This window comes from Capra hircus, chromosome 8 (assembly GCF_001704415.2).
Source record: "Capra hircus breed San Clemente chromosome 8, ASM170441v1, whole genome shotgun sequence".
In the NCBI taxonomy this organism is placed as follows: Eukaryota; Metazoa; Chordata; class Mammalia; order Artiodactyla; family Bovidae; genus Capra; species Capra hircus.
Window position 1 is genome coordinate 106020216 of NC_030815.1, and position 26396 is coordinate 106046611.

A 26396-nucleotide genomic window follows, 5' to 3' on the forward strand; every position below is an offset into this window, starting at 1 on the left:
TTGCCTTAGCACATACCAGGCACCATGATACTTTTTTAATGCAACAGAAGAAAATTCATCTCCAAATCTATGAGGCAGTTCCAAGGCCCATTACACAGAGGAAAAAAATGAGGGATACGATAGGTAGGTAACTTGCCCAAGGCTCAAGGCACCCAGAGAACCAACATGATCTGTGCCCTTTGACTGCCCATCATGCATGGACAGAATCCTTTTATGCAGTTTGGGGGACTCAGGAGTATAGATGGCCACATACCTAGATTAGCTGCCATCATGTTCACGAGGGAACCTCCATTCTCTCCAGGGCATGGTGCAAGCTCATGGATATGCCCTTAATCACTTGCTGGGAATACATGCTTGCACCCTAAATTCCCTCCAAGGTTGCAATCTTGAACTTGCTACTTTGTTGTCCTTAAAAAGCACTCATGATTGAGGAATTATATTCCCAGGTGATGGCCTGAAATGTGCTCTATTTCAGAGCATATTTTACCACAGTGAGCCGTGGGTGGACCTCAGAGGACATTTTACCACAGTGAAATCTGCACATTTCACACACAGTGAGAGCACATGTTAGCACACTGAGCCGTGGACCTCAGCCACGGTCTTAGCCCTGTAACAGGGTCCTGCCTCAGCATTTTCATGTCTTCTTACATTGAGTGTCATCGCGAGAAAAAAATTATGCATTCAAGCATCAATACCAATTCTCTCTGTAGAAAACACAAAACATTGTCTAGAGAGTCCCAGGGAGTCCTGTTTACAGGAACCAACAGGAGAACTCCGTCCGGTTTCTATATCAGGTAAATAGAATCTCCCGGGCCAATGCTGGTTTTACCCGCTTAGACTCTGTGCATTTTACTGCTGAGCATGTTTCGTTTTGCACTTTGGTTGCTAAGAATCTCCGAGTTAAGCTGTCAGCCCCTTCTTAGAATACGCAGCACAGCACGGCACGGATTACCGTGCACACATCTAAGCTGAGTTTGAATCATTTTCCTTACTCTGATTTTCCTTTCAATTTGATTTTTTATTGTGATGGATTAAAAAAAAATGCATAAACTTACAAAACCATCTCTGAATCCTCTGAGAAATAGGGCAAGACAGAGAGAAATAGAGAATGCATAGACGGTATCGGACACCAGGTTCAGGGTTAACTGGACCGGGACCAGGCTGAAGAAGAAGATTTAGAGTCTGTCATGAAGCACAAAAGCTGCTTCCCAGATTTCCCTCCTACAAACCCTGGTTCGGGAACCTTCTCCTGGATTCTGTTACCTTTGCTGCGGCGACGGCTGCGGTACTGCTCCGTGTAGAATGTCAGCTGCGTTTCATCGTCTGCCTCTGACCCGGACGGCCCCTTGGTTCTCCCAAAGCTGATGCCCCCTGTGCAAGAAGCACCATCCATCAGTCACTGCAGGCCTCCAGAAGCTTGTGAAATCCCCCATCCATCCCAAAGACCAGCAACCCCACCCCCAAGTGACCCAGGAGTTGGCATGATTTATGGAAGGAGTTCAGGCTCTGCAGTGATGCGGGCCTGGGTTCTCACCACAGCTTGGCAGCCTTGGGGCTGTATGACCTTGAGGAGTTGTGTCCCTTTTCTGAGTCCTGGGTCCTTTCTTTCTAAAGTAGGGGAAAAGTTATTAATCTTGTGGGGTTGCTTTGAAGATGAAAGGAGGTACAATGTGTTAACTCCCTGGTCCTAGGTGGGGACCAAGTAATTGATAGGTGCAATCACTGTTGCTTTGTATGATGGATCTGCCTCTAAAAAAGCATTCCAGGTGACTTAATTTCACACACACATTTCAGTCCAGTGCTTACTCTACGCCAGGCCCAGAGCCAGACACAGGGGAAAGAGAGAGAGATACCGCCCGGTCCTTGCCAGCCAGGGGATCATAAGCGAGTCATGGGGATGAATGGGATCCTAAGGAGCCTTTAACCTAATTCATGGCCATGTTTCCCACAGAGTGAGATGCTGGGAATACAGGAGAGAGCAATTCATCCCAACACGGGGGACCTGGGAAGGCTTTATGGGCAGGGGGCAGATTTAGGGCAGGGCTGCAAGGATGGATGGGCTTCAGGAGCAGAAACTGGATGTGGGAGGAGGGGTAAGAGCTGGAGCATCCCTGGCAGGGGAGGGGAGTGTGGGCGGGAAGAAGAGGCGCCGCAGCAGTGTGCTAACAGGGCAGGGTCTGCTGGTGTCCCCCAGGGGAAGCCCCTGAGTGCCGCACTGAGCATCCCAGAGCTTAATCTGGGATGTCAAGGAAGGTTCAAGAGGGAACACAGACTGTCCCTTAAGCACGAGGTGTCAAGCGCTGTGTGATGAGCTTTGCAGCCATCATCTCACCCCAAATTCAAAGCCCTCTTGGGAGGGAAGGAAGCTTCATGACACCCACTTGGCAGATGAAGGAACCAAGGTCCAGAAAAGGAAAGTGATTTGCGAACAGGGAGCGAAGTCAGACTTGGGACACGGGTGTGACCGATGGATAAGCTCAAGGTTTTAACCACCGTCGCATCGCCTCTCAGTGTAACACTCTGTAAAATGGGAACAAAAAAGAATACGTGTCCTGCTCCTTCCTGGAGGCAGTGTGTTGCAATGCACGGAGGAAAGGAAGGGACAACAACATCTGATCACTGTCCCCACGCATCTTCAGCCACGACGGGCTGAAGGGGCTTTGCCCCTGCCCCTTAGCACAAATCCCCCCAATTCCCAGCAATTAAGAGCTGGACCTGAAGACAGCTGGGGACGCCAGAGTCGACCAGTTGCAATTCCCCCACGTAAGGGCTCTTATTTGAAATGGAGTTGGCAGACGCCCCATGGAGATTCTGGAAGCAGTGGAAGAACAGAGGTCTCGGAGGCCAGTAGGCTTTTAAAATTGCCATTAAAATATTTTACTGTTATAGAAAAGGGAAGAAGGAAGGAAGGAGGAAGGGAGGGAGGGAGGCAGAGAGCTGGAAGTAGGGAGAGAGAGAGGGGGTCTTTGGTTCACCCACACATAATGTTTGGCCAAGGGGAAAATGAGGGCATGAGATGAAATAGCTGCCTTATGGACAGGAAGCATCTGTCATGCTTCCTGCTGTGTCCGGGCAGCAGAGAAAAAGGGAGGGATTTGCCTGTCAGGAGTCTACCCCGTGCCCTTTAATGCCACTGCAGTAGTTTTAAGCATCCCAGCTAAACCCTCTCTCCCTTTCTCTCTTCTCCTCTTTCTTATCTTCCCTCCTTTCCCAAACAACGGCATGTTATGGTGAATGGGGCAGACAGGCTTCAGACAGGAGTCTCTCGTACTGGGACAGTCTAGCTGTGATGGGGGCAGTGGGAAGTGGAGGCTGGGACAGTCACCAGGCGATAGGACACTATTATAAGAACAGCTAACCCTTCCATAGCGTTGGCTCTCTGCCGGGCACAGTTCCAAACCCTTGGCTTGCATTGCCTTGTTTAATCTTTGCAATAACCCTAGGAAGTAGGTCAGAGAAGACAATGGCACCCCACTCCAGTACTCTCGCCTGGAAAATCCCATGGATGGAGGAGCCTGGTAGGCTGTAGTCCATGGGGTCATGAAGAGTCAGACATGACTGAGCGACTTCACTTTCACTTTCACGCATTGGAGAGGGAAATGGCAACCCACGCCAGTGTTCTTGCCTGGAGAATCCCAGGGGCGGCAGAGCCTGGTGGGCTGCCATCTATGGGGTTGCACAGAGTCGGACATGACTGAAGCGACTTAGCAGCAGCAGCAGCAGCAGCAACAGCAGCAGGAAGTAGGTGAATACTTTCCTTCCCATTTTAACGGATGAAGAAATGAAGGCAGGAGGAAATTTAGTAATCTGCCCAGGGTCACACAGCTGGGAAGTTGCAGACCCACAATTCAAATCCAGCTGGTGGCTGCCATCTCTTCCCCTGGTCCCTAGGCTGATGTACAATAAAATATGAGTAAAGACTTCATTTAATGTCCACAGTCATCCTTGTAAGGAAAGCATTATGAACCTTGTTTTGCAGATGAATAAGCCATTCCTCAGAGAGGTGATGAGAGGTGCTGAGTGAGGGAGCTGGAAAGAAATGAGGTCTGCCTGCAAAGCCTGCCTCACGGCTAACCTAATGTGGGGAAGTATGTGTGAGTGTGTGCATGTGTGTGTGGTGTGTGCATGTGTGCGTGTGCACATGTGTGTGCATCTGTGTGCACATGTATGTGTACATGTGTTTGTTGCGCACGTGTGTACATGTGTGGCATGCATGTGTGTGCACGAGTGTGCATGTGTGGTGTGCATGTGTGTGTGGTGTGTGCATGTGTGTGTGCATGTGTGTGGTGTGTGCGGTATGCGTGCACGTGTGTGGAGTGTGTATGCATGTGAGTGCGTACATGTGTGTGCTGTGCTTGTGTGTGCATGTGTGTGTGGTGTGTGCAGTATGCGCGTGTGTGTGGAGTGTGCATGCCTGTGTGTGTACATTTGTGTGCTGTGCATGTGAGTGTGTGCATGTGAGTGTGCTGTGCATGTGTGTGCATGTGTGTGTGTGTATGTGTGTGTGTGTGGTGTATGTGTGTATGTTGTGTGCGGTAGGTGCATAAGTGTGTGTGTGGAGTGTGCATGCGTATGAGTGTGTACATGTGTGTGCTGCACATGTGAGTGTGTACATGTGAGTGTGTGCATGTGAGTGTGGGTATGTGTAAGTGTGTGTGGTATATGCGGGTGTGTGTGTGTGCATGTGTGGGGTGTGTGTGTGTGTGGGGGGTGTGCACAGAGGAAGCAAAACTTGGCGATCTGACCTCTGAGGATGAGCAGGGCTGTCACTTGCCCCCAGCATCCGAGCACATTTCACTCGTCTTACAGCTCCTGTGTGGACCCTCAGCATCTGTACTATGGGCAGGAACTCCGGTGCGGCTCATGTCGATCCTACATTTCCCTCATTCCACACGTCCACAGACTCTGAGACCACGCTCCTGGCTTCTCCGGGACCCCGCTCTGTTCCCACACCCCTGACCCTCACCCCCCTCCTGTAGGTATCAAGGTACCATGTTCAGAATAGGAGCTGACTCCAAGAGAGCCTGCCTCTCCATCAACCTGCCTCCTCGCCAAATAGAACACGAGCCACACATGCAACTTTAAATGTTCTATTAGCCACATGAAAAAAGTAAAAAAAAAAAAAACAGATAAAATTAATTTTCAGAATATATTTGAGTTGACCAATATATTCAAAATATCATCTTAACTTCTTATTTCCATAAAATTATCACTGGGCTTCCTAGATGGTGCTACTGGTAAAGAATCCACCTGCCAATGCAGGAGACATAAGAGACACAGGTTCGATCCCTGGGTTGGGAAGATCCCCTGGAGGAGGAAATAGCACCCGACTCCAATATCCTTGCCTGGAGAATCCCATGGACAGAGGAGCCTGGCGGGCTACAGTCCATGAGGTTGCAAAGAGGTGGACATGACTGAGCATCTGAGCCACACACACTTGCTTCTTCTGGGCTTCCCTGATGGCTCAAATGGTAAAGAATCAGCCGGCAATGCAGGTAGACCAGAGTTCGATGCCTGGGTCAGGAAGATCCCTGGGAGAAGGGAATGGATGCCAACTCCAGTGTTCTTGAAATTTTTTATATAACTTTCACAAGTGTTCAAAATCCAGTGTATGCTCACAGCACATCTCAACCAGACGAGCCACATTTCAAGCACTCATCATATCAGACAGCACATCCTGGGGCACTTAAATGACACTTATTCCAGGGTATAATTAAGGGCCTGAATCTGGAGATATGAATAAGCCATTGGCCCCACTAAGGTGCTTCATCGTTTTGTTTTTTTTTTTTCTTTTAATGAGACTTGAATGAGAAATGGTGTGGCTCAGATCCCATTAAAAGACAACAGCCATTGTCTCTACCCTCAGGCACTGAAAGGCAAGTAGGTTTCTAGATTGGTTTAATCTACGAGTCACGAGAGGCCACGCATGTCTGTACAAAGACATTAGTGCACTGGAGTCAGATATGAGTTCTAACTGTACACTCCAGTGATGAGCTGGGAGGGGAGGCTTGCGGAAGCCACCAAACCTCTCTGTATTCTTCTCTAAAAAAATGGGACAGGAACTCTCAGCTCCCACGGTCATTATGAGGAAAATGATCGGCTGTGTGTAAACAGTTGGTACAAAGACCAAAGAAGCACGAGTAAGGGCACACTCATTAATTCAGTGCTGGCCTGAGCTCAGGAGACGAAATGGAGACGCCCCTGGGTGGGAGGGCTGACTCCCTGCCTTCTGTGACATTGTAAGAAGGTGGCAGCCACCCAAGGCATATAGCTTCCAAGTGTCCAGAGAAGCTGCAAGGGGCCACGGGCCAATTACAGACAGCCTTGGAGATGATTCAGACGAATCAAAAAGGGCCCCCTCTGCTAGCATTTTAATATGAAATTGGTGATACAGTGAACCAAAGTGCAGCCATTAATTATACAGGGCTGTGCAAGTATTTCTATTTAGGGGCTGAGAGAAAGTGAGATCGGTCAGAGGCTGGTGAGAGGGAAGGAGAGGAGACAGCAGTTCCTCCGCCTTGTCCCTCAGGCCCCTGGTCTTCCTGGTCCTGAGTGGCCCGGGATGGAGCATGAAGAAGACCGTCAAAGCACCTACCGTGGCAGGATAAGCACTGCCCTGGCACCTTCTATAAAATAACCCATCCACACTTCACACAGCGTCTGAAAGGTAAGGATCCATTTTATCGAGGGGCAACCTCAGACGGTAAAGAATCTGCCTGCAGTGCAGGAGACCCAGGTTCGATCCCTGGGTCAGGAAGATCCCCTGGAGAAGAAAACGGCAACCCACTCCAGTATTCTTGCCTGGAGAATCCCATGGACAGAGGAGCCTGGTGAGCTACAGTCCATGGGGTCTCAAAGAGTCGGACATGACTGAGCGACTAACAAACCAGCCTTTAGAACCTTAGAACTGCTTATCTAAGATCATGCAAATGACAAGCTCTGAACCTGGCTTCTGTCTGATTCAGCCTCTTTGGTGGTCCAGTGGTTGAGAATCCACCTGTCAATGCAGGGGACATGAGTTCAATCCCTGGTCCAAGAAGATTCTACATGCCCCGGGGCAATTAAGCCAGTGCGCACAGCTACTAACCCCGAGCACCCCAGAGCCCATGCTCGCAGTGAGAGAAGCCACCGAAACGAGAGGCCCACGCAGCGTAACTAGGGGGCAGCCCCCACTCTCCGCTTACAGAAAGCCTTGGCACAGCAGCCAAGACCCGGCACAGCCGAAACAAGAAAAACATCCCTTAGTCATCAGGGGAATGCAGACCAAAGGCACAGTGAGGTAGATACCACTTTACATGCACTAAGCCGGCCACAGTCGAATTAATGAGAAAATAACGGGTGCTGGAAAAGGATATAGAGAAATTGGAACCTGAACAGATTGCTAGTGGGAATGCACAATGGTGCAAAAACTGTGGGAAACAGTTTATCCGTTAGCCCCTCAAGACATTAAACATACCAGACTACCACATGATCCAGAACTCTGCCCCAGGCATATCTGAAAGAGCTGGAGAGGGCATTCAAATAAACACTGGTACATGAATATTCATAGCAGCACCACTTACCATAGCCTACAGTGGAAACAACCCAAATATCCATCAGCTGATGGACAGATAAACAAATACAGTATATTCATACAACTATCGAGCCACACAAAGGAATGTCGACATGTCACATGGGTGGACCTCGTGTTAACATTTTGTAACTTAGCAAAACGTTTTGCCAAGTGAAAGAAACCAGACATAAAAAGGCTAGACAAAACATCTGAAATAAGTAAACACGTAGAGAGAGAAAACAGTGATGGCCAGGGCTGGGCAGGGAGAAGAGAGGGACAGGGAGCTATCGCCAATGAGTGCGGGGTTTCCTTTTGATATATTGCAAATGCCTCAGAACTAAACAGAGGTGACAGTTGCCCAACCCTGGGAATGTATTAAATGGCCATGAATTACACACCTTTAAATAGTTAATCATTAATTTTATGTTACATGAATTTTACCTCAATAAATAAAATGTTAAAAAAAAAAGAGAAGGAGAGAGAGACATACCCTCTGTTTTCTCTGTAACATCACATGACTCGTGATAAAACCATGGGATGGGGAACTGTGAGCGCAGAGTGGAGACATCCCAGTGCTCATGCCCAGTCACTCTCAGTCGCGTCTGACTCTCTGTGACCGTGTGGACTGCAGCCCGCCAGGCTCCTCTGTCCATGGGATTCTCCAGGCAAGAATACTGAAGCGGGTTGCCATGCCCTCCTCCAGATCTTCCCAACCCAGGGATCAAACCCCCGTCTCTTATGTCTCATCCAATGGCAGGTGGGTCCTTAATCACTGGTGCCACTGGAGACGTCACAGAGCCGCAAGAAAAGAGGCAGGCTCGGGCACCTTGAGTCCTGGACCCAGAGTTTGAGGTTACAGGGTGTGATCTGTCAGTCTGTCCTTGACCCAGTGGTCACCTCAAATAATCACAACACCCATTTGTGTATTCATTCACTCCACACTTACTAAGTGCCCACTCTGTAGCAAACACTGTTCTGAGCACTGAGGGAGGAAAAGCAATGAATAAAACGGACAAAACTTCCAACTTCTTGACATTTCCTTTTGGATAAGGAAGCAATTCAAATATTCCAAGCATGATGCTGAGCTCTCTGCGTGGGAATTATCTCAAATTTGCTGACAAATAAACTGAGACATTCAGAAGTTTTTAGAGGCTTCTTTCTACAATGACATAGATATTTGGTGGCAAAGAGAGACCTGACTCCAGGTTTCCTCTGGAATAAACCAGGGCATCTGAACAACTTGAAAGCCAAATTATGGAAAAGGCTGGAGCAGTTGTTAGCATGAACAGTCTTTCCCGGGCCTGAGAATTAACTCACTGCAAATCTGCTTTCTCGCACTGGGCTGCCCTGTCCACAAACCTGCTCTGCCAGCCCCTGGTAGGCCCACCCCTCCATACTCTATCTCCCGCGCTCTTGGTATCATGATGGATGGTGGTGACATGTTAAATTATTCAGACTCCGTGTCTTCCTCGAGCTGGTGACAGCGATATTGCATTTTTAGATTGCCCAGAACTGTGCTAGATAGAAAAATATGTAGCTTGGAAATGCAAAACCCATCTGACCCCCAACTGTCCAAGGAATACAAATGGTGCCAGTCGTGGGAAGAGGACAAAAGTAGCTAAACTTCCTGTGCCCCCTAAACCACACAGCTCACAACTGCTCTGAGCTCCAGGCCTAAACCACAGACGTTCGCAGAGATGCTCTGACCACAACTGCTACCTGTCATCAGGCACCACTACAGGCCAGGCACAGTGCCAGGCACTTCACTCAGAGGTGACTACACACACTCCTAGTCCTCCAAGGTGAAAACAGAGTCTCGGAGAGACGGCACTCCTCGTCTGTATTCACACAGCCAGGAAGTGGCAGGACCTGCATTTGAACCCAGGTTTATCTGACCCACACAGAAGATTCTGTAGCATGATCGGGACTCAGGCTGAACTTTTTAAAAATTTTACTTATTCATCTGGCTGTGCTGGGTCTTCATTGCTGTGCGGGCTTGTTCTCTGCTTGAGGCTGGTGGGGGCTCCCCTCGAGCTGCAGTGCCTGGACTTATCACAGCGGCTTCTCCTGCAGAGCTCAGACTCTTGAGCACAGCCTCAGCAGCTGGCGTGCATGGGCTGAGTTGTATCACGGCGTGTAGGATCTCCTCGGACCAGGGATATAACTCATGTCTCCCGCACTGGCAGGTGGATTCTTTACCACTGAGCCGCCAGGGAAGCCCCTCATGCTGGAATTTTTAAAATTGATATTTATAGCTAAAAATATCTTTATGGTAAAGGAAAATTAAACATGATTACTTATAATTTCAGAAAAATGTGCTTGCTGTGCTTAGCCACTCAGTTGTGTCTGACTTTTTGCAAACCTATGGACTGTAGCCCACCAGGCTCCTCTGTCCATGGGGATTCCCCAGGCAAGAAGACTGGAGTGGGTTGCCATGCCCTCCTCCAGGGGGTCTTCCCAACCCAGGGATTAAATCCAGGTCTCCTGCATTGCAGGCAAATTCTTTACCAGCTGAGCTACCAGGGAAGCCCCTCAGGAAAAAATTAAAAATATATATATATATATATATGTGTGTGTGTATAACTTAGAAGCCCATTTATAGGGGACTATTTAAAAATGGTGGCATATTTCTAACACAGACTTTCATGAGATCATTAAATACAGTGATATAAACCTCTATTTATTGACATGCAAACCTCTTCATGATATATTGTTGGGTGGAAAGATATATGGACAATAAATCAAATTTTAAGTGTTAGTCACTCAGTCATGTCCAACTCTTTGTGACCCCATGGACTGTAGCCCCCAGGCTCCTCTGTTTGTGGAAATCTCCATGCAAGAATATTGGAGTGGGTTCCCATTCCCTTCTCCAGGGGATCTCCCTGACCTAGGGATTGAACCTGGGTCTCCTGAATTGCAGGCACGTTCTTTACTGTCTGAGCCATCAGACAGACAATACAAAGAGGAATTTTACTTGTGTACATTTATACACTTATTGATTTTTAGTCTGAATTCCACTGAGTGTAATAAAAAATAAATAGATTTTAATTTAAAAAATAAAGAAGAGGAAAGTTAAAGTAATTCTGAGATGCTCATGATCTAGGGTTATGAACCAAGTTTAAAAAAGCATACGGCAAAACTCTCAGTGCAAAATGATCCTATTCTGTTTTAAAATACACATACACATAAAATATGTAAATATATGCATATATATGCACATATACACACATGCTAAGATACTGAAAGAAATACATTAAGGTGCTCTGGTGGCTATTCCCTGGGTAGTAAAATTTGGAGTATTTAAAAAATTTTTTTCTTATTATTGCTTATCTGCATTTTATAATTTCCCTCCAATGAACATCTAATGCTTAGTCATTGTAAAAAAAAAAAAGACATGTAATAAAAGTTACATTTATCTTAAAAATAGATTGTCTTTATTGCTTCAGCTTAAGCTATTCCTCATTTGACCTTTAGTGTTATATGACCATCTAGACCTAGCGATTATTCCACTATCCAAGAAAGGATAAATCTCAATCTATCCCCAGATTTTGGCTTAAAGAACTGCCTTCGGAGGAGAAGCTTTCTAATTAAGCTTAACTCAGCTTACCATGAAAGTATAGCTTTGTCTCTGGAATATCCCACTGTTTCCTGGGGGGTGGGGGTAGGGGAGGGCGGGGCTGGATGTTCCAAAGTTATCCATAACAAAATCTCGCCATCCACATTCTCTTTGAAAATGTGACGTCTGCCTCTCCCCTATCAAAGGCAGAGGCTAATGTCTCTCTCTTGAATGTAGGCTGCCTTAGTTATGTGTTTTTAATAAAGAGACTTGACTCTGCAAAAACTTCTAGGACTGGATAATAAAAGGCAAGACAGTTTCTGCCTGGCTCTCTTGATACACTGATTCTCTAGATACTTACTCCCTCTTTGAAAACCTGCCCCTGCATTGTGATAAGTCTGGGCCACAAGGAGAGGCCAATTTTAAGTGCTTCAGTCAATGGTCACAGCTGAGTCCAGCTTTCAAGACATCTTGAAGTGTCTTAGTCCAGGTGGAAAAATGTGAGAGAGGCTTCTACTTGATTCTAGCCTCCAGCCATCTGAGTCACCCACAAGTGTTTGAGTATTTTCAGCTTGATAATTGTGAAGCTGAGACTATCTTCTCTTTGTTTATAAATTTTTGATTCTATGACCATAATAAGATCGTGTTGTCTTAAGGAACTCAATTTGGGTATATTATGCAGCAGTAGGTAACCAGAGCACTTCCCTTGTCTAGCCCAAGAAAAATATCCATACTCCTTTCAATCTGTCCCCATATGGCAACCCTGGGCAATGGAAAGATGAACTGGGTGTCCCAGAGATCCAAGTTCTAAAGCTGTCCCGTTACTAACAAACTGTAAGATATTTAAAAAGCATTGCTGCTGCTGCTGCTAAATCGCTTCAGTCGTGTCCGACTCTGTGCGACCTCATAGATGGCAGCCTACCAGGCTCCTCCGTCCCTGGGATTCTCCAGGCAAGAATGCTGGAGTGGGTTGCTGTTTCCTTCTCCAATGCATGAAAGTGAAAAGTGAAAGTGAAGTCGCTCAGTCGTGTCCGACTCTTAGCGACCCCATGGACTGCAGCCTAGCAGGCTCCTCTGCCCATGGGATTTTCCAGGCAAGAGTACTGGAGTAGGGTGCCATTCATTACCACCTAGTAAATACTACATACCAACCCCTTACTTTCTTCCCACAGATAGTAATTCATTTGACTCTCACAATAACTGGATGAAGTACTGTTATCCCCATGTGAAAGGTAAAGAGATTGAGTTAAAGACACTGCGGATGACTTTCTCAAGGTCAAAAAGCTCATAAATGGCAAAGACTAAATACAGTGGCGGGACCAAAAGGTACAACAGGATAAAAGAGCAGATTTGGGTTTGTAAGGCTGGCCAAGAATGCAATTCCCCATAATTTGCCCTCTAGATTCTGTCCAGTGCTTTGCAATCACAGGCTCAGGCTGCTCCATGATCCCATACAATGGCTTTTCAGCTGCTGGAAGATTGATCATGTGCCCATTTATAATCTTTCCACCCAAGCAAAATATTCCTACTAACACCTTCATTCTCTATGAGATACATTTCACAAAAATTATGATTTTTCAGATTACAGATTCAATGCACATTTATTATAGAAAATTAGAAATAAAAAGTAAAAAAGCACAAAGAAGAAAATAATAACCAAGTTAAATATTCACTACCCGTTGATCTTTCCTATTTCTAGGTTTTTTACCTTTCTTATGCATATGCTTTTACAACTGGATTTTATTGTCTTGTTACATGAATACATCTTGTGAGTTTTGTTCAAAATATCTAAGCATATATTGATTTATTCACTGATGTCAAAAATATATATTGGGATCCAGTTATATGCTTGGCATTTTTGCTATTTCATAAATTATATATATCAAATGTGTGTGTATATGCACAGATCTTTATCTGTGTGTGTGTGTGTGTGTGTGTGTGTGTGTGTGTGTGTAGCACGCTCAGTTGCTTCAGTTGTGTCCGACTCTGCGACTCTATGGACTGTAGCCTGCCAGGCTCCTCTGTTCATGGGATTTTCCAGGCAAGAATACGGGAGTGGGTTGCTATGCCCTCCTTCAGGCGATCTTCCAGACCCGAGGATCGACTCTGCGTCTACTGCCGCTCCTGCATTGCAGGCAGATTCTTTACCACTGAGCCACCAGGGAAGTCCCATTATCTCTATCTGCACCTAGATTTATATGTATTCAATATAATCATCTATACATATATACATGCCTATAATGGCCAAAGGGTTAACAGAGATTTTCTCTGAATACTGAGATTTTCTTTTTGTTTACCTTTTTTCTTAATAAATTGAAATTGCTTGTGGAATTAAAATAAAGCTAAATAAAATAGATCACATTACCCCATGTCATTAAACATTGACCCCAATATCATTTAATGCCTCATATATATTCTACTCTATCAATGTATTATAATCAATTCTCTGTTGTTTAAATTTTATATTATTTCCAATTTTTCACTATAATATTGCATCATGCACTCCTAAAGATAAACCCTTCTACACATCTCTAAGCAACCATGTATAGAATTTTCTTGAGATTAAAGAGATGAATCTGTTGGTGGGTCAAAGGGCATTGACGTAGCTAAAGGTTTTTTGATCCATATTGCCAAGATGTTCTCCAGAAAGGTTATACCAACTTCACCCTGATCAGCTGTATATAGGAGCAATTATTTCACTACTTCTATAACACTGAGTATTACATCATTGTTTTCCAATCTTACTGATTTTGATGTGCATCCCAAATTTCAAATTCATTTTGTCAGATTCTTTTCAACATAGTCCAGTGTGCTCAACTCCTTTTTGAGCTTCTGTGTCCAGAACTAGGCATGATAATCCAGATGTGTTCTGACCTACACCAAGCAAAAATGGACTATTACCTCCCCTTGTCTGAACAGGAGATTTCTAATAATGCAGCCCAGGGCTGCTTCCACTTTATTGGCAGCTGACCTGTATCAATATGCCCTTGCTTCTTTGTTCACATGCACTGCAAACAAATCTGGTATTTCCCATCATGTATTTGCAAATTTTATTTTTCTAAAACCAAAGTAAAGAACATTCCATATTATCAAATTGTGTCTGTATATTTTGGCCCTTTTCTTCTAGTGACTCAGATATTTTTGGTCCTAAATCTGTGATCTCATGTTTTGACTATTCCATAACTATGACAAGGATCAGGAGGTAAGAAAAGGACTGAAGAGTTACTGAGTGTCTACAGCATGTCAAGTTACAGACTAGACGTTCATATAAGTTAAAATCATATGGTACATTTAAGAGTATAATGAAGTTGATGTTGATATCTTCATTTCAAATATTAGGAACGTGAGGTGTACAGGGATTATTTGTCTTTGGCAAGTCCATACAGCCAATACAGACAAGAGATGGATTGGCAAGTCTAACAGTGGTCCTTGCTATTCCCTGGGTTCCAAGCCAGGCTTTTGCTTATTTAAGGCAAGGACGTCAATGTCAATGAGAACTAGACAGAAAATATAACTTGAGAGCTCATGGCTACAGAACTCTCTACAAATTGACATTAATCCTTTAATGAAAACTTTTTGTAAACATATGACTGAGTAAACTGACTATACTATTGAACACACTACAATTTCCTCTTTTACAAACCAACACAGAAATATTGCTCATTCAGTAAACTGGCTCAGAGGTTAAAGCGCCTGCCTGCAATGCGGGAGACCTGGGTTCGATCCCTGGGTCGGGAAGATCGCCTGGAGAAGGAAATGGCAACCCACTCCAGGATTTTTGCCTGGAGAATCCGTGGACAGAGGAGCCTGGTGGGCTACAGTCCATTGGGCTGCAAAGAGTCGGACACGACTGAGCAACTTAACTTCACTAACTTCAGTAAATATCTATTGAGAGCTTATCATATACCAGGAAGTGGGCACGCAGAGAGGGTGAAACAAAAATATTCCCTGTCATCATAGAACCTGCGCTTAAGATGGAATATCCAGGTGAGTATGTAAAAAGTAATGCACCTATGAGAAGCTCTGTCAAATATCTTGCTGACATTTAGATATCTATGTAATAGTATCTCCTTGATCTGTTTGTGCAACAAATCTATCCAAAGTAGAACTGCAATTCACCTGGCATGATTCATTCTCAGTGAACCCAAGAGGACTCCTAGCACTCCCAACTTCTGACCCCACAACTCATTATATAAATCTGACCAACTGTTCTTATTGCCCTTGAGAATCAAAGTCAAGTTCCAAACATGCTTCATCACCTATTTGAAATCAGAATATGTCCTTCCAGAATTCTGCAAGTTTCTCCGCCTACCTTGATTCCTTAAAGAGAATAAGTAACTGTTATTCTGAAAATATATCTCCATATTATTTTAGCTCTGGAAAAGTAATTTCCTTAATTTGGAGACTGAACTTGAGGAATGCACTCCAAAATACAACCTAGTACCTCCCCTTGCGGTAGAACTTCACTCCTTTTGAAATATCTTTATTCTCCCTTCACAGTTCTCAGATTTTTTTTCTCAATATAAGTGACATGTCTGACAGATTCAGAATGAATTTAGTTTTCCACCTTCATCTGGTAATAAGGTTTCAGTTGCTTCATCCAATGAGACAATCATTTTCTTATCCTTATTGTTCCAAAAACAATTTTAAAAGCTTGTTTTATTTCTGCTTGTTTTCTTTCAAATTTGCCCACCATGCACTGACAAATTTGAAGTCTCATCCTTTCTGGGAGTATTTTTATAAGTTTGGGCTAAACTGTTACACATTCATGGACTTTTTTCCATCTGCTAGTTTCCTGCACATACAGTTTCCTCTTCTATGCTTCCCAAATTCTGCCTTCATTGTAACTCTCTGTGATTATTTGCTCAGAGTTTCATTTTTCAGAGTCTTCCTCTCTGTAATACATCTATTTTATTTTAGCATCTCTGCCATAGAACCAGAAAAATCTATCCTCTGACATTAAAATATTACGTGTACATGTGTTCATAAATTCTTGGTTATAATTTTTCATCTCTTGAAATAGAAATGTTATTTCTTGGTTTAATAATATCCAGTGCTGGCAAGGGTTTTATGAAATGATCATTTTCCTAAATTGTTGCAAGCAGTGCAAATTTGTACAACCCTTTTGGGAAGCAATTTGGCAATATAAAAAACAGCCTTAAAAAATGTCCAACCCTTTTGACCCACTTCTGGGAATTCACCCTAAGGAAATCACCCTAAATATAGGAGAGGCTTTATACAGCATTATGCTCACTGAAATGCTATTTATAAATATAGAAAAGTGAAAAATCATTTTATTACATGTCCAGCTGGAGGGGGAGTAATTAATTATTCTGGAATATTAAAAAGGTGTTGATGATAAGATATTATATAAAATATTTGTGTCAAACATTAATTTTGAGAAAGGGGGGCAAAGAAACATAAATTCTATATCATAAAATGATAATCATTGAATATAGTAGAGATTCTCCTGATGGCATAAGAGAATAAGGTATTATTAAATAGCAGGCCAACCCTCTTGCAGATAACAACAATAAATTTTGGACAAAAAAACAAACAAAAAGAAAACCAGCAAAAGAAAACAAAACCACTAGCAGAGGGTTCTGGAAAATAAATAAAAGCATGTACGCTTTAGGAAGGAGTTGAAACTTAGAGACAGTAGGCAGCGTGGGTAACCTTTCCATGTTTCAGACTTGGTCCTGAGGGTATATCACAGTTTCAGTGTGGCTCAGGCCAACAGAAACACCAGGACCAAGGCTGCTGTTTTACTGGACTGAGGACTCAGCGAATCAGTCAATGCTACCAAGGAGTAAGAGCGAGATCCAAAATAAAAGGAGAGACCTAGAGAAGGGTCTTGTAATCCGTGTGCTATCTCTGCCCACATTCCCAACTGCCACTGAACCATGGTATGGATAAGGCAGACTCCAATCAGCTCAGCTGGAGAAAGAAATAATAGTAATAACTGAGATTTAAGCAGTTGCTCACCACAGGCAAAACAGTTGCAGTCTGATCAAGTTCACTGCCTGCAAAACAACATCCAAATTCTTTGGCGAAACAGAATCCAAGAATTTTCATATAATAAATTCACAATTTCTAGAATTAAATCCAAAATTATTTAACATATGGTGACCCAGGAAAATTTTATCCATTCCCAAGGGAAAAGGCAATCAGTGAAGGCCAACCTAAGGTGATCCAGATGAACAAGAACCTTAAGATAACTACTATAATTGTGCTCAATGGGATAAAAAAGAAGATAATTATAGTGAATAGAAAATATAAAAATTATGAGCAGGAAAATTATACATACAGCAAATGAAGGTTTGTAGAAGCAAAAAACTAGATGCGTAATTAAAAAAAAAAAACCATTGGATGGGCTGAACAGAATGGAAATAACAGAGGAAAGAATCATTGGTCTTAAAAACAGATTAATAGAAATTCTCTAACTGAAGAAGAGAGACACGAAAAATTGAAAAAAAAAAAAAAAAGCAAAAGTGTTTAAGGGATCCAAGGCACAATATCAAAAGTTCTAAATACAGAGTCACAGAAGGTAGAGAGAGAACATAATAACTTTAGAAAATGAAAGTAATAATGGTTGAAATGTACCAAATTTAATATAATATATGAACTAGCAAATCCATAAAGTTGAAGGAACACAATAAATATGAGAGAAAAAAGCCTATCCTTATAGTCAAACAGCTAAAAATAAAATACAGACGCATCTTTGTTCCTAGCCATTTCAATATGGCAAGAAAAAGAAATAAAAACACAGATTATAAAGGAAAAAATGACGCAATATTTTTTGCAGATGACATGACTGTTTAGAAAAAGAATCATAAAATATTCCAAAACAACTATTAGAATAAATGCTTGAATGATGAAAGTTTAACATAAGAACGTTAATTGTATTTACATATATAGGCAACAAACAATTGGAAAATAAAATTTAAAAACACTGCCATGCAACAGTACAAGAAACTCTAAACTACTTAATAATGAGTTTAGAAAAAGGCATGAAAGATCTCTTCAATGAAAACAACATAAAATTGCAAAAGGAAATTAAAGAAAACCTTAACAAATGGAGGAACATATCACATTTGTGCGTTGCAAGACTCAATATTGTAAAGATGCCATATACCCTCAGATTACGTATAGGTTAAATGAAATACTACTTACAATCCCAGAAGCTTTTAGTTTTTTTTTGGTAGAAATTGACAAGGTGATTTTAAAATTGATATGGAAGCCCAAATAATCTCAAATCGCCAAGCAATATTAAAGTAAGATGGAACTGAAGGACGTATGCTGCCTGTTTTCAAGGTTTATAACTAGTAACCAAGACGGTGCATTATTGGCTAAAGGATAGGTCTATAGATCAATGCAGCACAGAGTTCAGAAATGTACACAACTGATTTTTCATAATGTTGCCAGAGGAAAAGTCTTCTCTACAAATGGTGGTGGAACAACTGGAGAGCCATATGCTAGAGGAAATGAGCACAGACCCTTAGTTCATGCTGTATATACACATTAACTCAAAATGGATCCTAGAACCAAGTGTAAATACTAAAACTGTTAGCCTTCTAACAGAAAACAGGAAATATGTCTTTGTGACATTGGAGTAGGCAAATATCTTAGACAGGGAATTAAATGCATGAACAGTAAAATAAAAAGATATATAAATTTGACTTTATACAGATAAAAAAATCTTCTAAAGATATCACTAAGACAAGACAAGCCATACAATGGGAGAAACTGTCAAACATATATCTGAGAAAGGGCTTGTATCCATAATATATGAAGACTCCTTACAATCATATAAAAAGGACACAAAAAACTCAGTTAAAAAATTGGCAAGTTACTTAAAGAAATACCTCAACAAAACAAATCTCAGAATGGAAACCAGTACATACAAAGATGCTTAAACTCTTTATTCCTCAGGAAAATACAATTAAATCACAATGAGATACCACTACACAACTATTAGAATGGCTGTTAAAAAAAAATCTAGCCATTCTAACAGCTGCACAGTTGTATCTCATTGTGATTTAGTGAGCCTTACCAGTTTTGACAAAGTTTTCAAGCACATGAAACTCTCAAACAATGCTGATGAGAATGTGCATCAAGCATTTAATTTGAAAAAATATGTATTTCTTGAAAAGCTAAAACCACAACAACCATATGACCAGGATATTCCATTCCTAGTTATTTACTACAGAGAAAGGAAAACATATGTTCACACAAAGAATTGTGCATGAACATTCATAGCGACTTTATACACAGTAGCACAAAACTGCAACCAACACCAGTGTCCATCAACAGGTGAAGACATAAAACAAAGCATATCCATATAATGGAATAATAGCCAGCATTTCAGAAAAGAACTTATGATTTATGCAAAATAGATGAACTCCAAGGTAACTACGTAGAATGAAAGATACCACACAGAAAGAATACATACTGCAACATCACATTTACATGAAATTCTAGAAAAGGCAAATTCAGCCTACAGTGACAGAAAGAGGATCTGTGGTTGCCTGATATTGTGGACGGGAAGGATGCATTGTAAAATGTGGCAAGGAGTCTTTTGGAGGTGATGAAAATGTTCGCTGCTTTATATTGGGTTGGCCAAAATGCCCATTTGGGTTTTTCCATAACAGCTTATGGAGAACCTGAACAAATTTCTTGGCCAACCCAATACATCTCCAAAACTCAATGAATTGTGCACTCTAAATGGATGCAGTTTATTGTACATAAAATACACCTTAGTTGATTTTAAAATTGCACAGAAAAAATATAAATCAAGCTTGAAAGTAAACTAGAGCAAAATTTAAATGCTGGCAATATTTGAATAATGGGATAACAGAAAATTTTTATTTTTCTGGTTGCACTTTTAGGAATTTTAGAAATGTGCTTTAATGAACACAAATCATTTTAAATTAAAAAAAATGAACAAGTTTATGACATGTATTAGATTAAAATCAGCCTCCTGTTCCTGGTTCAATGTATGACTAATATACATATTTTTGTTTAAAACATATTTTTTCTAAACAATATGCTTTTTGTTGGTCAGAATCAAGGGCAAAGAGGTAATCCAGGAGGATTAGTGTTCTCCCGTCTCCTCTACATTTCAGGTGTGAAACCGGAGAAGAGACAATTCAGTAATTTATCATAAACAGCATTTTTAGCAAAATAAGTCTTCTGTAGCTATCTGAAGAACTGAGGCCTTCACTGATATGTTGCATTAGTTCTGAACTGTTTTGGGTATTCAAAATTCATTATACATCCATCATCAAGGAGCCAAAAATGATTGGCTTTGGAGACAGGATACCTGAGTTTGAGTCTTGGTTCTTTAACTCTGTTTTACTGTGGTGGCGAAACACACCTCTCATTGAGAAGGAGGATCGCCTGCCTTTGAATGGGTGGGCTTGTTCCTGCTCTGACAACAGAATGATGGAGGCGAGGCTTGCAACTTCCAAGGCTCAGTCGTAAAAGGCCATGAAGTTCTGGCTGGTTTTCTTGGGAGGGTTGCACTGAGAGAAGTCAGTCACCATCCAAGAAATCTGGCTACCCAGGGAGTACCATGTTGGAGAGACCACCTGTAGAAGTGCTAGTCACTAGCCTGGTTGAGCTCCTAGTCAACTAGAAGCATCAGCTGTGAGCCACGCAAGTGGCCCATTTTGGCTGCCATTTTGGCTGACTCTATAGATGACTGTAGCCCCATCTAGTGTTCGGCTGTAGCCACAAGGAAGACTCCAAGCAAGAGCTGCCCCAGCCAAGTCCTTCCCAAATCCCTGACCTATGGATAAAATAAAATGGTGGCTGTTTTTAGCTGCAATATTTGGGGTAACTTTTTATGGAACAACAATACCTGTAATAGTGATTATGGGTGAAGGACTTGATGTCTTTAAATTCTTATGTCTTAACATCTCTGATGGAATATCATCTAGCTGCTGCAATAGCTGAAAAGGATCACATGAACCTTGAAGTTCTGAGCAAATATGTGTGGCTTTATTTTATACATTTCTGTATATGTTTACTCAACACACTAAGTGAATACCTAAGGGATCTTACTGACTCAGGGATCAAACCTGGGTCTCCCGCCTTGCAGTCAGGAACTTTACCCTCTGAGCCACTAGGGAAGCCCCAAGTGAATATTTATTATATGTCAAATCTGTGGTAGGCTAGGGGTATAACCATTAATAAGATACAGTCATAGTCAAATAACTCAGATTTAGATAGAGGAAGTAGCCAAGAAACCAGGTGATAGAATGAAGTGTAGAAAGGCCACCCTATGGGTCAGTGCAGGAACTGTGGGAACACATCGTAGTAGGGGCTTGCTCCTGCGATCCTGGGGGTGGCAGAGAGAACAGTCAGGACGTTGGATTAGATGTGTGGGGACAGGGGAGGCATGAGAGGGGAGGAAAGACACTGCACAAGAGACACAGAGTGTATAGCTTACTCAGTAGTGAATGAGCTGAAACTAAGAAAGGAATGTGGAATGTTGTACAGAGGAAGGTTGGTTTTTTCCTTTTTTATTTTTGGTGACCTATGTATATCTTGGTGAAAAAAATATTTCACAGTGTGGCATGATAGAGGCACTGTAAAATCTGCCTTCCATGCATCTGTCTGGGCACACAATAACCAGAGAAACGAATAATCAAGAACAACAGACTACATAATTACTAGCCTTAAATAACCTTTGTCACTTTGGACAAGTAAGCGGGAAACAAGACTAAGGGTACAAGATTTCACGAGAAACTTATTCTGCTCAACACAAGGATGGAGCACAGTGAGACTGGGAGGCAACCGTGGAAACCTGGCTCCAAAATCTTTGCAAAGCCCTTCTTTCCCAGTCAGACTTACCCAGGGATAGGCCTGCCTCCCTAGACCTGACGGCTGTGCCAGTAGGTCTTCCTTGACCCTCAGGAGATCATGATCACACCTACGAAGTGCTTAGGGGTGGAGGGGCTGGGGGAGGGGAGAATCGAAGCATCAGCAAAAAATAAAAAAAAGTCACCCTCCCATTTACCATTTAAGTAGGTCCATTTAACAACTCCACAATGTCAACAGAATAAAAGGTTTGCTATCAATGCCTAACGTCAGGTGTCTCAGAGATAAGAGTGGAATAACTGATTCACCATCAGCTCTTGCGTCTCTATACCTGGCGCTCTGCTCCTAAACCACCTGTGGACAGTATGATACTGTTTGCGATTGGTGATGGGGGGTGAGGACAGCGAGGTTCTCAGAGCAATCAAAACCTCAGGCAGGTCAGGAGGAGAGAGAAGGGGACCCGTTTGGAATGAGGAACCTCAGTTTCCCCTTCATTGCAAAAGGTCTATTACTCTCCATGGCAGGGACAAGAAGCGTGCTAAGTTGCTTCAGTCATGTCCAACTCTTCACAACTCCATGAACTACAGCCTGCAAGGCTCCTCTGTCCATGGGATTCTCCAGGAAAGACTACTGGAGTGGGTTGAAATTTCCTCCTTCAGGGGATCTTCCCGACCCAGGGATCGAACCTGTGTCTCTTACATCTCTTGCATTGGCAGGTGAATTCTTTACCACTAGCGCCACTTGGGAAGTGCCAGAGACAAGGAGGGCTCCTGAAAAATGCCAAATTTAATGAGCTCAGATCCATGTGAAATGGACTCAATGCAATTTGCTATTTGTACTCCTTCTTTTCTCTCTTGAAGAAGCTTGAGGTTTAAGACAGCTTATGGATTGGAGTGGGGGCAGGAAGTAAAGTTAATAAGAGAGGAAGAAAAAGAAAAATCAAGCAGCTGTGATACACAGAGTGGTGCCAAGACAGTCGTTTTAGGAAAGAGTGGGGGACTTTCTTGGGGGCAGGAAGATTCTCCCATAACATCTCAAAACGTAGGTAGGGACTTTACCCCTCTCAGTTCTTGGTGTGGAACCAGGCACGCAGAAGGTGCCACCAAAGGTTGGCCAGAAAGAATAAACCTGAAGGAGCTGTCCTTGCCATCATCCCCAAGGTGTGATGCTGCAGAGGCTTTGAAGGGACAGTTCTTCAGTTTAATCCTATTTGCTGAGATATCAGCCTTTTAATCTCAGAAATACTCCACCATGCCCAAGGAGCCTGCTCTGTCCATTCCCTCCGCTACTCTGCCCACCCGAGCCCTCCCACATGCCCAGCTCAGTAGAAGACAGCATCTTTTCAAAGCAGACACCACACTGTGCCTTTCTTCAGACATGACCATCCCCGGTGACCTTTGCATCCCTCTGAATGTAAGATTCCATCCGAAGTTGCCTACGTCTTTGACAGCTGGAAAGAAGGCAAGTGAAATTTCATTGTAAAAATACTGTTATACAAAAAAATCACATTATTTGCAACATCTCTCCACCTCCCCCAAGGGCACAGGTGTCAGAGAGTTTTATTATCACTCAAAAAAGGATTCAATGGCAAGTCACACAGACTCATTAACCAAGGCCTAGGATTTCTAAGTTCTCATTCCTGGTTCTATCAAAGTTGTCATATGGCTTAAAGTCAGTCATTCAACTTCCCTGCTTTCTTAAATAAATAATTATTTTTATATGGACACACACACACATATATATATATAGTATTTATATACGGACACGTGCCCATATATTTGGCAAAGCTACTACTCAGTTCAGATGAGAAACTCTCACATGGCCAAGTTAAAATTCTTGGTTGGTCTTCCCCAACCTGCTACTCTGTCGGGCTCCTCATCTTCTTAACAGCGTAACAAGAAGATCTTTAGCCACGCACTTACTCAAGGCCATAACATGCAGCCATCCCTGGGTTCTTTCTTTCTCTCCTAGTGAGCAGCCAATCCAGCCTCATTTCTTTCTGTCCTCCTTGTCACTCACAGGAAATTATCCACCCGGGCCATTTTTCATCCAACACATTCACCTTGTTCTTGGCTCAAGGTCATGACATCGCTCCTTCCTTATCTGGAAATATCCTTCTGCAGTTCATACAGTCCTTTCCTCCCACGTCACGTCCACAGGAAACCTTCCCTGGCTACCCACCTGAGATACTCTTTCTCCTACTCCCACATGCTTTATTTTTCTCCATGACATTTATTAATTTCTGCAATAGGCTGTGTCTTTGTGTTGCCTCCCTCATGCATCAAAATAGCACTGTCAGGAGATTAGAATCTCTGTTCTCCCATCACCACACTCTGTACCTAGTCCAGCGCTGGTATATAGCACGCACTCGATAAATATTTGTGGAATGAATGAATAGGTAACATGCACGCGCGCGCACACACACACACAAACGTGGGAAAGTTCAAAGTTGCACAGCTGAAGGGAAAATTATACATTATGGCTGCGCCCGCCCACTCCAAAGAGAAGAAGATTTACGTGTAGGGTTTGGAAATCTCTTGCAAACACATGTATGTTTCCACATATATACAGTGAGGAACACCTCACCCATTTGGTTCTGTAAGGAACTCTCTGGGGAAATGGAAGAAAAGGAAGAAATGCATTTCGTTTTGCTAGGCACAGGGTGTTATTTTCCAATTTGCTCCGGATTTCACAGGAAACACCTTCAGGCTGAAGGCATGAGAGTGCCAAGGTGAGGTGCAGTCAGGACCGGAAGGCCCTCTGGAGGATGACATGTGCTTGTGTTGGGGGCCAGGGAGGGAAAGTAGCTGCAGAAGCGGGGAGTGGCCTCCAGGGTCCCGCCCCGCCCCCCAACACCTCCTTCACCCACTGCTTCCAGAATTTTCACTCCAGAATTAATAACAAAGCCTACCCTTCCAAGTGATGAGGGGACACGTGATGGGAGCTCGGCCTCTTCTTTGCTGTGTGATTTTTGAGAAAGTTACTTAATATCTTTGACTCTTCTCTACATTTTTTAAAAACTTTGTGTAATCTGAAAAATAGATGAGGGTGGGGGACACACTGACTACTGCCTCACTAGCTCTTCTCTGAGATAAGGTACTTGCAACACACATGAGGGGGTCCCACTATAACTCTGAATTTCCCCAGAAGCTGATGGAGCCTAACTCCTTTCTGTGGGTAGATATTGCTGGGTGGAGGTGAAGAGGTAAATAGCACTGTAACATGAAAAGGCAATTTCCCAACACAGCACAGCTATTACTTCACATTAAAGGAAATATTTGTATTCAAAGATTATGTAATGGTGAAATGCTGAACAATGACCATTACAAAATATTTTGGCTTCTATTGGGTATGGAGGAGAGAAGAAAAACCCTGAAATAGAGGACGGTGGTGGCTCATAGGAAAATTTTATCGCTTCTCTTTGGAATGACTGAAGACTCCACGTTCCCACACACGTTCTGAACATTTCCGGCAAAATGAGTCATCATGTTATGCCAGCAAATATTTGTTAAGCCTCTACTATATGCCTGTTTCTATATCTAGACCAGTTCTCAGACCTGAACCCACTGACCAAAGAAGTGCCTGCCCACCCATGAAGAAGGCGGTGATAGCACAGCAAGGGTATACAGTTCTGGTTCCTCCAGGCCTTGATCAGGGGACTTACGGCCATTTATTTAGGCAACCACGTAGGTAAGCAGAATATCGGGATTGTTCAAAGACAGTTGAATACAAGTTGACATTGATATACAGGGACTCAAGACATATTTACAGTGGGGGCATTTATGGACCACCAGAGCCTTCACTTAACAAATGGAGTCTTCACTTAAGTCTGTTTCACAGTAAGATGATAATCTTCGCAGGCCCCAAGCGGATAGTTTACAAGGATACATGTAGTAGTTGGCAGACTCCTCCTACCATTGTTTCCTTGGTCTCTATGAGAAACTATCACAGTGGGAGAGGCAAGTGGAATCATCTCCATCTACAGCAGAAAGAGGACAACAAGGCCAGCATCACGTCCTGAGAACCACTGATGTGGTAAGTGGTACTCCTAAAGACCTCAAGGATGCAGGGGTAGTGGTCTCCATCATGTCTCCATGTAATTCATCAACCCCATCCTGTAAAAACCCAGATGGGTCCAGTTGAATGGAAGTGAGCAACCACACACTCAAACAAATTATAGGATTAACTGCAGCTGCCAGATGTGATGTCGAGGCTACAGCCAATTAACAGCCTTGGGCATTTAGTCTGCGGCCATTGATCTGGAAAACAAGTTTTTCCCCATCCCTCTCAAAGAAGGATCAGAAGCAGTTTCCATTCACAAGGGATGGACCGCTGCATATTTACAGTCTTACCCCAGGGCTATATTAACTACCCAACCCTCTGTCCTAACAGTCAGAAGGGACATGGACCACCTGGACTTTTTGAAGAATAACACATCAGCCCACTATGTTGATGTATCCTGCT

The 26396-nt window shown here is 43.1% G+C and overlaps 1 protein-coding gene across 2 annotated transcripts in view; it reads right to left on the reverse strand.

Moving 5' to 3' along the window:
• The window catches only part of ASTN2 (astrotactin 2), a 1019535-nt gene that overhangs the window by 664366 nt on the left and 328773 nt on the right, over positions 1-26396 (reverse strand). For both annotated transcript variants that reach the window (XM_018052685.1, XM_018052684.1), the window contains exon 5: positions 1264-1371. In XM_018052685.1, the coding sequence (XP_017908174.1) occupies positions 1264-1371 (108 nt within the window). The remainder of the gene's footprint in view (positions 1-1263; positions 1372-26396) is intronic.